We start from the raw sequence: 15,880 nt of genomic DNA on the forward strand, positions 1-15,880 counted from the left end.
AATCCATTATTTTAGTAGCGGAGCAAAATAAAGGTAGCACAATGCCGCCCGGACAGATTAGAGAGCGGACCTCAGACCAAAAGATGGCGACTGCTAATGTAACACACTCGTAGGGTTTAAAAGCTGCCAAGTAGAAACATTTCAGTCACGTTCACATTACAGTGCCGCCGTGCCCCATCTCACAGAGAATTCTCCTGTGCTGCGGCACATTAGTGTGCGTTAGAGATCAACAGGTGTGCTGTGGGAAATGATCCAATTTCACTTAATTGTTCCGAAAATGATCATTCATTTACTGTGAATAATTTGTCTTCGTTCGCCTATGCCAGCGACGTGTAACCCCTAGATTTAGATAAGTGGGCAAATGGATTTTTGTGACAGATTAACGTAGTTAACGTGTGTGTGCGCTCATGTCTGTGTGTGTACGTTCATCGCAGTGAACTCCGCCATGTGCAATACAGAGAGCAAATTGTAAATTCACGACCATGCAAAGACACAAATGACCTGCTGTCCTGCAAATAAGATGACTAACATAAGGCTATTACAAAGAACAAGATATCAACCTGTTCTACAGGAAAAGTAACATTAAATGACTTTATAGTCTGGCTCTATATAGAAAAGAACAACAATTAGCTTCATTTTATGTAATAAACGTGCTATTACAGCAATGCTTGAAAAGGTCACATGTGTTATGTTAAAATATCACAGTCTGTGAAAAGATAGAGGTAAATGTGTTGTATTGTAATATAATTACTTTAAAAATATACATTGTTTTACAAGTTTCTACAGAGTGAGGAAAAAACATCCTGTATGAAAAAGATTTTTTTGAAATGCATCGATAATCGTTATCATCACTGAATCATCAAATCGTAGCACCCCGAATCGTAATCGAATTGTGAGTTGCCTTAGATGGTACACCCCTAGAATGAGTGGAGTAGCAGGGTGCAGGAGATCAGTGAGGATAGTTGCTGGCGTGGTGTTGTATCAGATGTGTGCTTAACCGAGACCCTGAGCCCGTAGAGACCTGTGACCAGACCCAGCAGATGGCTGTGAGTCCCTGTTGACTGCTCAGTGGGTCATGGTTTCCATGGACTTCCAAACATGGAGGCAGCTGTTCTGTGCATGCCATCACTATGCTGTTCAGTGATTGCACGTTATATACAAATGACATGTTATTTGAAACATTAAGGTAACGCTGTATGATCATTAGTTTACAGCTAAGACCTGTGACTCACCAGGCCTGCTGCTGGCTGAAGCGGGGCCACTGCTCCGTGGCACAGAGTATATTACCCCCCAGAGTACAAGTATATTGTCAGTTGATAGTAGTGGTGTTATACAAAGTCTCCTTGAGGTGTTTAACCTGGTTGCAGTCTGGAGTCATTTTTATGTCAAACCAGTGACCTCTTGTGCCCTATCTGCAGTATTTTCCCTTATCATAGTGTTGTATGTGTCCATATTCATATGCCTAGTGCTAAATGTTCTATTCTTTCTTATGTGGTAAATTATTTTGAGTGTTTTATTTGAGTGTAAATGCTGGGCAGTGTCCCTTGGGTGTGAGGAACCAAGTGTTTATTTACAGGAAGCAGACCTGAATAATGAGTTGTAATGCCGCAGTAGTGACAGTAAACTCTTTAGAAGCGAGGGACCAGTCTAAGCAGGACTGGGCTCCTGATCAATCCTGCTGGCAGACACAACACTGTTGCTCTGCCACAGTCTCTCTCTCACACACACTCACTCTATTTCTCTTCTCTCTCTGCAGAGGCATGGGCTATTTTTAGCCCTAGCAGCTCTTTCCCCACTGCACCCACCACCACCACCATCACCACCACCCTCCATCTCTCTCCTCACAATTCATCCCTTCATATCAACCCGACCTGAGCCTCCATCCTAACCTCTAAACTTAACCCAATGTACTCCCTGAATGATCTGCTCTGATCTCTGCACTCAGCTCCTTTCCTTCCATCCTTGTTCCTGATCTCTGACTGAGCTGAGGGGCAGAGAGAGTGCTGGTAAGCTGAGGAGATGTGTCACTGGGGAGCACAGTCGCCTCCTCCTCGATCTTGTCTTTTCCCATTTTCCAAATATACGATCTGTATCCGGACTTGTCCACTCCACATTGGTGTCAGTTTTAGTTTTGATCATTCTGTTTTTATTTGGTGAGTTGTTTGGGACTGAGATGATGACTGACTCACTGATTAGCACTGGAGGCCAGCCAAGACACTGGCTGTGGTGTGCAGAGAGGCTTTTGTGCTGAAGGGAACTCAGAGTAAGATGGGATCTGACAGAGAAAGAAAATACTTCTGCATATAGGTGTGTGAGTTAGATAAATGTAGAGTCTGAGATGAAAATGGTAATGAACAAAACAGTAAGGGGAAGCAAGGGGCAAACAGAAACTGAGAAAAACAAGACACTGTGTTCGAGTTACTACTACACCTGTGCAGGAGGCTTTCTCTGTCAGCCGTCCTTCATCAGACCATGACCACAGTTTCTCCAGTGAGGGCGAGGCAGTCACTGTGATGCCCTTGAGAGCGCGTCCTCAGCCAGCCTCCTCATGATAATGAGGCAGGCCACACGGGCGCTGCTCGCTGCATGCAGCCCCTGCCCGCCCCCACGCCTGCCTCTGCGGGAGATAAGAAGAGGATGGCAGGGAAGCTTACATCCTGGGTGTGGGGCTGGGTAAAGGATAAATCTCTTGGTGGTAAGAGGCTGCATCTGGAGTTTTCAGCTGCTGAATGGAATCGATTAATTGGAGCCAAAACATACATTTACATTCTTCTCCTTTTTCTGTTTCCTTTTTCCTGTGAGAGCTGTTCGCCTGGGCTGAAAACACAACCAGCCGGGGTTGATAAGACTCCCAGAGTGTGTTTTGAGTTTACTCTGGAAACCACTCTACTCCATGTTACATCTGAGCTCATACTCACGGTGCCACACAAACTGAAGACACAACAAAATGTTCCTACGATGTTTTTGAATACATGTTCGAACATGTGCCACATAACATTGCATCTTATAAAACAAAAGCATTGCATCCTTCAGTATCTTTACAGCTATTGTCCTTCTCATGGCGGTCATTCCACATCACACTACTCCTCCTGCGTTCTGTGATGCTGATTATATTCTCATGCTGAACAGTGTGATTGAATATAACCATGACTCTCTCTACTTACCACCGCAGGTTGGGCTGATATAGGCTCTGCTATATCTTCTCTCATCACCTTTCTTTTTCACTTTTCTTTTCTGCACAGGAGAATGCCATTTCATACTACGATTCCAAAGCGGATTCAGACTATGTGAGTACAGTACGGCCTGCTTCCTCGCCTCCCCAGTCTGCCTGCCTTAAACACCCCAAAATCCCACCTAGTCCTCTACCCAACCCTTGCCACTACGTCCTGCAACCCCACCCCATCCCTCTCCCTTTGGCCTTCTCAGTGTTAATGCCCCCTCCCTGTTCCCCTCGGTCATAGGCCCCTGGGCTGTCTATGTGCGTTAGAGAGGTGACACTGCTACATGGTGAGTTAGTGTGACAGAGCAGGGGCAAGCCGACATGCATGTGACAGTTGTGTCCTACCCCCGGTCTAATTTCCAGAGTTTTCTCTTTCTACTGGATCACAACTTGTGGACTGTCATACCCCCGTGCCCATCATCGTACCTTCATACAGCAGGGGACCACTTCAGTTATGCATGTCATTTATGCCTAAAGAATATGAAGTGTACACACCTTCATCAAGAAAAGCCTTACAAATGAGTGGTCCCACTGTGCCGCTATTCTGGCTGCAGTTCCTCCTCAAAATACACCCACTGATAAAGTTTCAAGGAGAAGTGCAAGAATCCCCTTTTAGATCACTAAAGCACAAAAAAGATGGGAAGAGAGTGAGAAAAAGAGGCTGAGGAGCAATAAATCATGCTGTGATTTTTCTCTTTGTGCACGCCACGCCCGTGATTAATGACACAGCGCTTTAGGGCCTGTCAGCACATCTAATTGGAGAACATCGGTCATCATTAACATGGCACACTGAGGCCGAGCCAGTGACACACCCTGACCCCCACATTAGCAACCCTACAACCACCCGGAAAAAAAAGACATCAGAAGTCAGGCAGAGGTCGCTCCTCCCTTAAACCCCAGCAGCAGCCTACCAGTACTGCTCTGTCTGAATCTTGTTTCTTCCCTCGATGACTCTTTGCTGCCAATCTCAGCTGCTCAAGACAAATCTGATAGCAGAGAGATGTGATTAAAAAATGGTTTCAAGAAAGGTAGGTGATTGGCAGGCTCCTTCTTTACCTCCTATTACTTTATACCCTGTTATTTCCTCCTCTTCATGTGAAGGTCCAATGCAATTATTTATTTCAAGACAAACTTGCCATTTACCAATGTTTGATGTCATATTCAATGTGGAATGTGCTTAATTACATATCTTATTTTTCCAAGTATTAATCCAAAAAGACAGAACAAAGCATTCTGGGTAAATATTTTGTCTGCACTCACATTCAGTGCAGCACATTTGTCTGTCTGGTGGAGAAATACTCTCAATTATGTCACTAGGTAATAATTCACTTTCAGGACAACTATTAAATATATAAAAAAGCATCATATCAAAATTAAAACATTTTTAATGGGTTTTACAAAACAGAACTATGTGTTTTAAAAAATGTTTATGGACTGTCTCTCTCTACCCGTGCTTTCTGTCATCTAAACACACACACAGGGTCATAAGTGACATGTCTCAGGTTAACCCTTGTTGACTAAGGGTGGGATTGAAAGAAGCCTTAAAATGTCATCCCTGGTCTCTTCATCCTTTAATTAAACCTCGAGAATGGGGAGATAAAATTAACAAATTGGGTAATGAATCGAGCAAATCAGGTGGTGGATGGTTGAAGAAAATGAACCAATCAGTCTTTCCTGTGTGGATTTATTCAGCTCCTAATTAGAGACTGCCTTAGTTAATTATGATTGGGCTCTTCTGAAGAGAAAAAAAAAAGCTCACTGCCTGACATTGACAGAATTAGTGTCACACTGAGTGATAAACAAACACCTCCACCTCACAGTTAGGGCTGTTGAAAAGCCAAACACTAATCGGGTTTACTGTTATGGGACATTCAACCAGTGAAACTCTTTACAAACCTTAGCACAAAATACATACAATAAAAATCTCTCTTTAGTTTAGACCACAGTCTTGATTCGCACCTAGAAGAAGAGGACAGGGTCATTGGCACAATTCTTATATCTATATCTGCTATATAACAAACTAGCTTCAAAAAGCTAAGAGTAGAGAGGATGGTCTTGAAAGTCTTAAATGTTAAATCTACAAGTTAGGAGCAAAATTTGTTACTTTGTTAACATAACTAAATCACTGTCTAAACTTAAAGCCATAATGAATGAAAAAAGCCATGCTGCACATTTAAATGTATTTCCCACTGATCATATCTTCCACACTGTCAGGCTCCTTGCTTTCTTTCAGTGGGGCTTTGCCGTAGTTATCCTCTGGTCTGTCCTCACAACAGTCTGTAATTGCATTTTAATAGTCAATTAAACTGTGCCCATCAATCAATTTCTCCCGTGGACATGGGGTTTTTAGTTTAATTCCTTCAAAAAACAAACACTTTTTGTCATGTCACATCCAATTAACCCATGCCGCTCTATCAAAATGAAAAGTGCATATCGGCAGCACTTGAGATTTTATTTTGAAATGCAAAAATATTTCTCTTCTAAGCGGTCCGAGTACATGGGGAATGATCTGTAATGGGAGTTTTTGCTTTACAAATATTCATAGAATGAAGTCTAATGAAGGGTGACTAATAAAGGCAGAATGATAGGAGCATGATGCCAGACTTTGCTGAGGGCGACTTCGATATGGCAGTGTATCAAGAGCCTGGTGGATGAGCACACATTAATTAAATGGTGTTTGTTTAACAAAGACTGAACCATGAGTCGGCCTCCTACATGTTCAATCCTAAATGTTGCTCTGTAAGTGTTTTCTAAGGAAGCATTGAACAAGGACACACACACACACGCTAATATCAGATCAAGTTAATAAGCTGGGGCAGACAGTGGGGGTCATATCTCGCTGCCATTTTTTTACATCCTACTATCACATCATCCTGTGGGAACAGGCACAGATTGTACTACACTGATAACTTATCAGGATAAAAAGCTCAAATGTCAGTGTATTTTCTTTATATTCAGGTTCTTTTGATATTTGACACATTCCTAATGCAATATGTGTGTCAGGCTCCCTCTTCATTTATAGTGTCCTGTAAAACAGACAAAAAGACTGATTATTAGTTTTTAAATTAGTTTAAATGTTCAGATGAAGGAGAAGAAACAGGCGGTTGTGAAATATGCTATGTCTCATATGGGTGGGAAGCTAAACAGTGCTAAAGTGGTGCTGGTTGATAGTTATTGTTGGGGATTAATTTGTATGGCGCACCATGCGTCTGTGAACGTCATCACCTGCTAATTAGTCCCTCTGTTTGGTGTCTGCACTGATATCTGCTGATGTTCTCTGATGAGGAAGAAAGAACAGGAGCACCTAAATCTGAGGGCAGACAAAAGGTGGAATGATCACTGATTTAGTGCTCAGCATTATCCAAATCCAATGTGACATTGTCAGAACTGTAGCTTTTAATGTGTGCTGCATCATTTCATGTTATATTCTGTCTTTATGTTTATATTCACTCAGATTTGTGTGTGTGTGTGTGAATGTGTGTCAGCAGACGGAGGATGGGGAAGAGGAGAACCCGCTGGAGAGCGCGACCTCTTTGGAGCTGGAGTTTGTGGATGATCCTAATTTTAAAAACAAGGTCAACTACTCATCCAGTGCAGTCCAGATTCCTACAGATATTTACAAAGGCTGTAAGTTGCAACCCCTCTTATTGTTGCTATTGTTTACATGGCTGATATTTTATGTTGTTGGACATTTTTACAGCAACTTAAAGGAACAGTTCACTCCAATATCCATGATTTTTATTTTTCTAGAGGATAGTACACTGAAATTAATTAATTTCACGCAGTCTGTCACCTTGGATGTTGGTGCACAATTCACAGCACATTTCTGTCATAGCATTGCTTTTACAATAGTTTCATTTACTGTGTGTGTTTTCTTTAGTTGCAGTGTGTTTAGCCGTCTTAGCCATCATTTTAATCATCTAAGCTTTTAGGAAAGAGATACAATTGAGGATAGATAATTGTTTGGACTTGACGTCCCCTCCTTACTCACAGTTTTCTACCTCGCTCTTGTCCTCCTTGTATCAGCCAACATTTTAGCATACTAACATGATTTTAGATGACAGATGCTCTCTCACACCAGATCTGTACTGTAGGATTTTTTTTGGTCCTGCTTTGGGCATGGTCCTCCCTGCTCATGGACCCTGCCTTTCCTGCCTGGCACCTTGTTGCCCTGCGGACATAACACCCTCCTTAGTCTGCAGCTGCCAAATGGACAAAAGGGAACACGTGTACCTTCTGGGACTGATTTTGCTTGGCATGTTCCCTCTGTTATCCACCTCTAACCTTTTGGACACTTTGTGCCTGCCTCTTTAAAGACTCAAAACACAGAACATGTGCAGACAGACAGCCATTTTCACAGAGGCATTTTTTTTCTCTGTTATTGTCTAGCTCCTCGCCCTCTTTGTTGAACAGGCAGTGTATGGCACCTGTCTGTGACAATGCCCTCCAGCTGTGTCTCCAGACAAATCTTGTCAGAATTAGACACTCTTGGTTCAGGAGGAGATGTCAAAGGCCGCAGCTAACTCACAATAGAGCAATCAGGACTGTGCATTGTTCCCTAAGCCATTTTGTGGCAGCTCTGGGTCCCCTGTCTGAAGATATGAGTCAGAGAATAAAGGCCTCTTGATTGAGCCTGGTGGAGTCTAGAGGGGTAGAGTGGTACAGTGCATGGAATTAGTTTTTTCCTCTTCTGCTCTGTGGAAAATGTTTACTATTGATGTTGTTTAGTTAGCTCCCATTGCGCGGTCTGCTGTGCTGAGATTGCCAAGTGCAGATTTTGTGCCAACTGCACTATGAACATGTGTGCTGTGTTCATAAATAAACAGTTTAAAAAAACATGTTGCTTCACAAATGTACATTAATTGTGAAAGGTTCAGTGATCAGACCAGGAGAGTGCGAACTACTGTGATGTTGTCAGCTCAGTGTTGTTGTGCGTGTGAGGGGAAAAAACAGCAGATCTCTAATTAGAATGTATCAATAAATGTTATTTGTTGTTATAGTGACAGCTGTGGTCATTACGTGATCTACAGCACCCTGCTGCTCATGTGTGTGTTACAGCTAGCTGGCTAACCAGCAGCTTGTGTTTGGTATTATAAAGCAGTTGTTTTGCTAATTTGACTATTTTATTATTGACTATATATATATATACATATATAGACTATATATTTGTATCGTGGACCATGTTGGCTGATGAATAAATACACTAAACTAGCTCACTATGATTTACTTTAAGTCACAGGAGGTACGTGTGCTGTGCTTCAAGAGGTGCCAGCAGTGGGTTATTATCTGTGCATCCTGCACTGGTCCCACTGGTGGGAGCCTGCAGGGTGCCTTGGAGAGGATGTCTGAGGAAACTAGTGTGGGCAGGTTGTTGTCCTCTGGGTCTGAAGAGGTCTGGATCTACAGTATATCTGTGGGTTTAGGATGAAGAAAAGCAGCGTGAGTGGGAAGATTCAGCACCACTCAGTCCTCCGGGAGAGTCCAGAGGGAAGGCAGAGGAAAGAAAACTGTAGGCAGCACAGTGCGGAGTACAGTGTAATGTTCAACAGTTGATGAAAGAGTTGGTGCATTTTATTACCACATGTGGTCTATAAAATAGCTGGCTTGATTTATACAGAATACTAAGACACTGAATAAATTGAGTATTTTTCTGAAAATGACTGCTTGAATTGCTGGTCACATCAGAACTGTTGTCCTTGGAGATGGCCTGCAGATAGACACACAGATAGAAAAAGAAAAAGGGTGAGGGGGCAAGGAGAAGAGACATTTAATAATAGAAACCATTCAGTGCTAAAAACACACATTTTATTTTTTTTATTTTTTTATTGTGATCCTTTCAGCAGCTAAATGAGGCGATGTATGTGTCTTGGTTTGATTTGTCTGCTAGGCCCAATGTCCATTTATTGAGATTGAGAGTGTTCCCTGAGCGCAGTAATGAACCATTTTATGATTCATTATCCCACTGCTCATTCCTGCTGCCAAGTCTGCAAACTTTCTAATTAGCTTAGGTCAAACATTCATACTGTTTTCTTCTAATTATCATTGCTTATTACAAAATGGACATCACAGCACAGCCACAGAGGAGCGGGCTGCATCGTCCAGAGAGGTGCAAGGTTTATTCTCTTGTTGAGTATTACAAAAGTGGTGAAGCAGGAGGTGAGAGTTTGCTGAATAACTGTGGAGGAGGGAATCTTAGAGTATAATCTTTAAAATAATCTACCCATGAGAACAATGAAAAAATACATATACAGAAATACAAATTATTCTCAGGGGACTCTGTGTGGTAATTGAAGCCAGCTCATTCTTGCTGATAGTGGATACTAAGACAGACTGGGTCATTGTACGGCTGCATGTGCATTATAACATGTAGAAAATATAAATATTGTAAGTCGGCCATTTTAAAAGTAGTCACTATGTGTGCATAGAGTAGGAATACATTAGTGTTTGTGTGAGATTAAGCAGCCACTGTTCTCAGCAGGGAATAAAGGAGACCACCACTGAATGTGGGAAGTCCTTTCATTAAATGTGAAGTTTAAATCCGCTCCGTGCCGCTTCCTTTCCAGCAGCCTAACGTCATGTTGTCAGTTTGCTATTGTTGTCAGGCACAGTGAGAAACTTGGTTATCAGGAATGAATGGCTACAACTGGCTAACTGTGTGTGCAGATGAAAGAGCAGAGCTTAAATGTTTAGCATTGTGTGATTAACCCACACACACAGACACACACATACACACATCACAACCGTCACTGCCACCCCTTCATACATGTGGTCGATTGTTCTCGCCACTTCTCTTTTCAGATTTACTCGACATTGGGCCAGTGTACCACACTATTCTACCTCTTTCCTTTTCAAGGTTATCTGTGTGCTGTACAGTTTGCATGGCCAAAAGAACAGCCAACCTTTACATAGACCAGGAGGAGAAACACACCTGCTGTACACATCAGGGTATCTTAAGATTTTGGAGACATGAGTTATTATCAGAGGAGATGTTTGAAGGATGTATTAATAACCAGAGTGTGCATATTGGGATACTATTTTTTCACATAAACATCTTTGTTTGAATATAGTTTTTTGCCTGCTATGAAAATTATACTACAGGAGAGAGAAACAAATCTCCAAATCACTGCCCGAACCAGAGACAAGCTTGTGTTCCCTACCTTTTAGCCACAACACTTTAGTTTGTGGTTGGGTGCCTTCTGGTAAGCTCTGGGCAAAACAAAACAAAAAAACTATCACCCAGTTTACCTCTGTAAAAAGCGGAGTGAATGTGATGAGCAGCAAAGACAGACACAGCAGAAATAAGAGAAAGATTTACATCTGCCCGCTTTCACTGAGGTAAAAGAGCCTCTGTGTCTCACCTTGTTTAAAATGGGTCTGGAGAGTTTGTCTATGGTTGGAGGAAGAAAAATGACTTTTGATAGAGAAAATAATGACAACAGAAATGAGAATTATGCTTTATTGTTTTTTGTTTAGTCATATAACACGTGTTGGCTCCAATTAGTGTGTGCCCACAAGTTCTTCTGCCTCAGAGTTCTATAATAACATGATACATTTGTCATCTTAATGTAAGCAACAAATAAGCAACACATCTTGAGAAATGGCTCAGCTAAATGTCGTCTCTCCCACCCAGTGTGTGCGCACGTAGTCTGTGTTTGTTTCGCACGCCCCAGGTTCCTTCCAGCATAGGAAGCTTCCCTGTCAACCAACTCACGCCACACTAGAGATCAACTCAGCCCCTCTCAACATCAAACCACATTTAAATGTGTGGAAAGAAAAAGCAACAGTGATTTGTGGGGGGAAAAAAGAAGGTGGGAAAAAAAGGGGATTTAAAGTTAAACCAAAAAGAGAAGAAAGATGGTCTAAACACTGCGGGCTGTATTCATCTCAACTTCACAGGCTTCATCTTCCTCTCTCTCTCTGCCCCTCACCCATCCAACCCCTATAGTGTATGCCCAGTGAAGGGGCACTATCACTTACCCACACACTAATTAGAACAGTCAGCACAGCAAACTCCACTTCACTCACCAGCAGGCTCACAAATTACATTTCATGTGTTTGTTATTTACTGCTCTTCTTTAATTAGAAAAAGTATTTGGAGGAGCACTCTGGAGGTGTGCTGAAATCTCTTCCCTCTGTCTTAATCTGTATATTGAATAATCATCCCTCCTCAGAGAAATTTTCCCTTTGTCTCCCCGCCCCTACACTCAATGAAGAATACACTCATACTAAATTCTACTCCTGGGTGAAATGCTGGGACTCTCAAATGATTTTTAATTATAATTAATGCGGCCGTTTATGTTGAGTTAAGAAACTCTGTGTTTTAGGTTGTAGACTATTATTTTTCTCAAGGAAAGCCGTACAAAGAAACTTGTTTTATTTTTTTTCCTGCAAAGGCTCAGACATTATTTTAGCTTGTCTGGATGTGTGAGATGCTGCCAGTTCCTGTTGTGGCTCTTCCTTCTGCAGGATGAAAGGTTTAAGGTTCAGGCTCTCAGCCAAAATCAGCTCTGAAGTGAAGGAAGAGAAACAGAGAGGAAACAGGACAGAGGAGACGGACAAAGGTTGACAATAAAAACAAAATATGTATATATTGTTATATATGTGCAGCAGATGGTAGTACATGCAAAAGAATCAGAAGATGCTGATATGTAGGAAGATGTTTTTTGAGCTTCTTGTATTCACCAATCAAAATGCTAAATCAAAAATCCATTCATCTCCATTGTTTTAGGCTTAAAGCAAAAGACATGAAACATCAAAAGGAACAAATAAGATAATCCTTTATTAGTCCCTCAGAGAGGAAATTGAAGGACTTTCACTTGATGTGCTGAGTTAAATCCACTTCTAGCTAGTTAGCATGCTAATATGTCTGCATACCAATGCATTGATTATGGTTAAATCAGACTCTTCATTTTTAGTGATGAACATTCTCTCCATCAATAACAGACCAAATACGATGTATGCAATAAAGAAGTGTAGCGTCCCCCTAATTTTAAAGTAAGTAGGGCTAAATTACACCACTTACTACTTAGTCACTATTTAAAACAGAAAATATTTAAAGGCTTTATGGCAATGACAGTGCTAATGATAGGTTTGGCTCCATTATCATTATGGACCATCATAGGGACCATCTTGATGTATTACAGGCCACTGTGTGTACAGTAAAAGCATGTGTTCATTTATATAATGCTGGATTAATACAGGCCATATGGAGCACATCAGTGTGGATGGCTCTTTATCTCCTTGTGAATAATGTGTGTATGTGGTGTTGGGGGTGGCGTGGGGTCATACGATGATGGTGGTGGTGGTGGAGGAGAGGTGAGGAATGATCTCACGCAGAGATGCTCCATAAATCCCACTCATAATTGTTTCCCTACTTGGTGTGCAGTCTTGCTCCGTAAAGGGGCAAAGCCAAGGGTGCTCTAAATGTCATGGGAGCGGCACGCTGATGAATTACCTTTTAAAGATATGGGAGAGAGAGAGAGACGCATTTCATGTGAAAGATGAGACCAACACAGCGCTCTTAGGCACTGTCTGCCTGTGTGAGCACATTTCCCCCCCAGGGGAAATTTGTCTTTTTATCAACTGTCCAGAGAAGTCACAGCAGATCCTAACTGAATAAATCAAAGAGAATTAGCTCGCTGTGTTCTCTTATCTCTGATGTGCCTGTTTTTTTCCTGCAGAGATCACCTGTATGTGTGTGTGTGTGTGACCTGACAGTAGAGGTTGGTCACATGTGACTGACTTAGTTTCAGCTGGCAGCGTAAATACATGTGATCTGTGCTGTGTTTCTATTCAGAATATTCAGGCATCTCAGCAGGGACACAACAGCTGCTGAATGTATTAGCCTGCATGTATACCTGAGCTTATCCAGAGTTTGTTTTATAGCTCCATGTTAGTTGAGACTGGTTTTAACCCAAAAGTCACAGGATGTCTCTTTGCCCTTGGCGTGTCTGGGACAGCTATCATTACAGACCCAGTGCCTCTCCAGATAAGAGCACCCAGGACTTCACAGCACACAGGCTGCCACTGCAGCAACCTGCTGTGATAGCTCATGCTTAAAGGATAATACTTTTTACGCATTAATCAGATGGCTCTTTGACCATGGAGTAATGCACGGCCCAGATGAAAATTGAAAAGCGTGGTTTGGTTCCCTGAAAAATATCTACACACAATCATCAGTAAAATGGAACCAGTGGTCTCACTGCAACACTTCAGAGTTGTCGAAGTGAAATGCAGCAAGTTTCAAAAATTCATGATCCAAATCCCAGTGATACTAAGAGGTTTACTGATTCCTCTCTCTGTGGTTCTTCTCACCATCTGGACTCTTGGCAAATGTTAAACAACACATTATGAGAGATGGAACATAAAACTTCTAAATCTAGCGGTATGCAATTAATTTTGTCACTGGCATGAATGAATGAATCATCAAACGCAACAAAAAGCTGACAATGCATTTAATATTAGCGAAAATATCGTCCTCCACCGAATCAAAAACTGGATTTTACAATGCCCCAGTCCTCATAGAAACTGATGAGCTGTTTTTTGTACATTATTTCTTCTTCTTTGACCTAAAGAACACCTTATATCCTGTTTTCAGTTTAGCTGTTTAGAGCGGGTTTGTTTTGTTTTTCTTTCTTCTGCCCTGATGAGGGAGAATTGCCTTTATCCTTGCAATGAAAGCAGCCACTCATCCAGGCTAATTTCTGTTTTTCTTTCCATCAATCACCCTCTTCCCCAAATAGGTTTTTATGTTTATGCCCATTCGTAGAGGGCTGCCTCTGTCTTCCTCCATTCTTCATTTGTGTTTATACGCCTATGAATTTTGAGAAAAAACATGTTGTGAAGCTCCCCTTGGTGATGGCAGCAATTTGCTTTTCATAGACTCCTGTCCTCCAAACACAGCTTAGTGGTGCTGCTTGTGCATGTGTGTGTGTTTGCAGCAGGTTGTCCATCCATCCATATGATTGTCCCACTCTCATCTCAAGAACTGCTTAGAAAAATGTCTGTAGATGTTTGGTTAATTTTCAGTTTTAATTATGTTTTTTCACTGAGTCTGGACTACAGCCTGACTGGTTGATGGAGGATGATGAATACTAGTTTTACAGCATAATAAAACTCTGCTTTTGTACAGTTTAAAAAAAGGGAGTTGGAATTATGGATTAAAATCAGATTTGTGTGATTTGTGTGTATGCGAATTCAGATTTCACACCTGTAAACCGCCATCTTGTCAGAGGCTGTGCAGTAATTGAAAAGCACAGGAAAAGTGGATAATGATCATTTATTTGTGTGAAATTTAAACGAGGGGTTGAGAAAAGCTGGACTTGCCGGTTCAGAGGCTTATCTAGCTTTGCTTGGCTGAGTAATTAAATCAGAGGAGCGAGTGAAGTTCTCCTCAGCTCAGTGCCTCGTCTTGTTTCCTCTTTAATCAGGTGGCTATTAAACCTCTGATTGCACTCCCCATCTTCTGACTTCAGCTTAGGCATTAAACACAAAGTTAAAGCATTCTTGGTTTGTGTGTGTGTGTGTGTGTGTGGATGCACATTGTGTTACGATGTAAGTACATGTAAGAATAGAGAGTACAGTGTGGATCAAGTGGAAGGAAAATAAGGACAATATAATTTACCAGAGAGCGAGGTGCCTCCTTCCACCAAGACAGATTCATTGATCATCGATACATCAGATATGTATCACATATTGTATTTGGTTATGCCTAGGCAAACCATATTTTTTTACCTTGCCTAGTTTTTAGATTTTTTTTTCTGGATCACAAATCCAGCAACCATATCTTTTTCCACATGCTGCAAGTGACATACTGTATGACCTCCTCCAAGGTCATCTCAGATTCCTCCGCTGCACTCCACAGAGATCGCACAGATTAGACTAATGCCATGCCCAGACGGCCACCGCCGGCCAGGCTGCCTGCATACATCCATTCTTATGTACTCGGCTTACTTCTGCTGGCACGGACAAGGTTGTTCAGCAAAGAGAATTGACCTTTGGCTTAGCAGCAGAGAAAAGCAGGTGTTATGTTGTATTTGGAGGTGCACCATATATACATCTGCTTTTCAATTGATTGATAAGAAAATATATCAAGATGCAAAAAGATGGGATGATTTTTAAAAAAAACTTTTCTGCCTGCCTGTAGTTTCTTATTTTGGAGCATATAATCAGGAGCTGTTTTGCAATTCTTTCTTCATATAACCAGGAGCATATTGTGAGTTTTCTCGCTGCAGGAGGACCATGTTTACCGAAAACTTTGCTGAGTCGTGTCCGCTTGCAGCAGAAATCACAAAAAAAAAACATTAACATCTGTGTGAAAATCTGTTCTGATTTGTGGGTTTGTGTTTTCTACTTATAGCCCCCGTCATCCTAAATGAATTAAACTGGACGCAGGCGCTGGAGAGAGTCTTCATTGAAAATCGTCGTGAGGACAGCTCTCTGCGCTGGCAGGTGTTTGGCAGTGCCACGGGAGTCACAAGATACTACCCAGGTAGGCCACGGGGAACTGAGTCAACAGAGCCTTATAACTCACGGCAAGATACAGTCTAAATTGACCCCAGGGATCCTCAGCTGCAGAACATTGGCAATCTCTTATCAGATGGCTCTACTGGTAACTCGATAGACAGAATGAAATTATGATTACTTTGATCTAATCTGATC

At 41.8% G+C, this 15,880-nt stretch overlaps 1 protein-coding gene across 2 annotated transcripts in view; it reads left to right on the forward strand.

Moving 5' to 3' along the window:
- The window catches only part of cacna2d2a (calcium channel, voltage-dependent, alpha 2/delta subunit 2a), a 124,905-nt gene that overhangs the window by 74,030 nt on the left and 34,995 nt on the right, over positions 1–15,880 (forward strand). The window contains exons 5-7 of one of the 2 annotated variants that reach the window (XM_028405418.1): positions 3,243–3,287; positions 6,706–6,847; positions 15,579–15,710. In XM_028405418.1, the coding sequence (XP_028261219.1) occupies positions 3,243–3,287; positions 6,706–6,847; positions 15,579–15,710 (319 nt within the window). The remainder of the gene's footprint in view (positions 1–3,242; positions 3,288–6,705; positions 6,848–15,578; positions 15,711–15,880) is intronic. The other variant, XM_028405419.1, reaches the window with a different exon arrangement.

This window comes from Parambassis ranga, chromosome 5, assembly GCF_900634625.1.
Source record: "Parambassis ranga chromosome 5, fParRan2.1, whole genome shotgun sequence".
NCBI classification, from domain to species: Eukaryota; Metazoa; Chordata; class Actinopteri; family Ambassidae; genus Parambassis; species Parambassis ranga.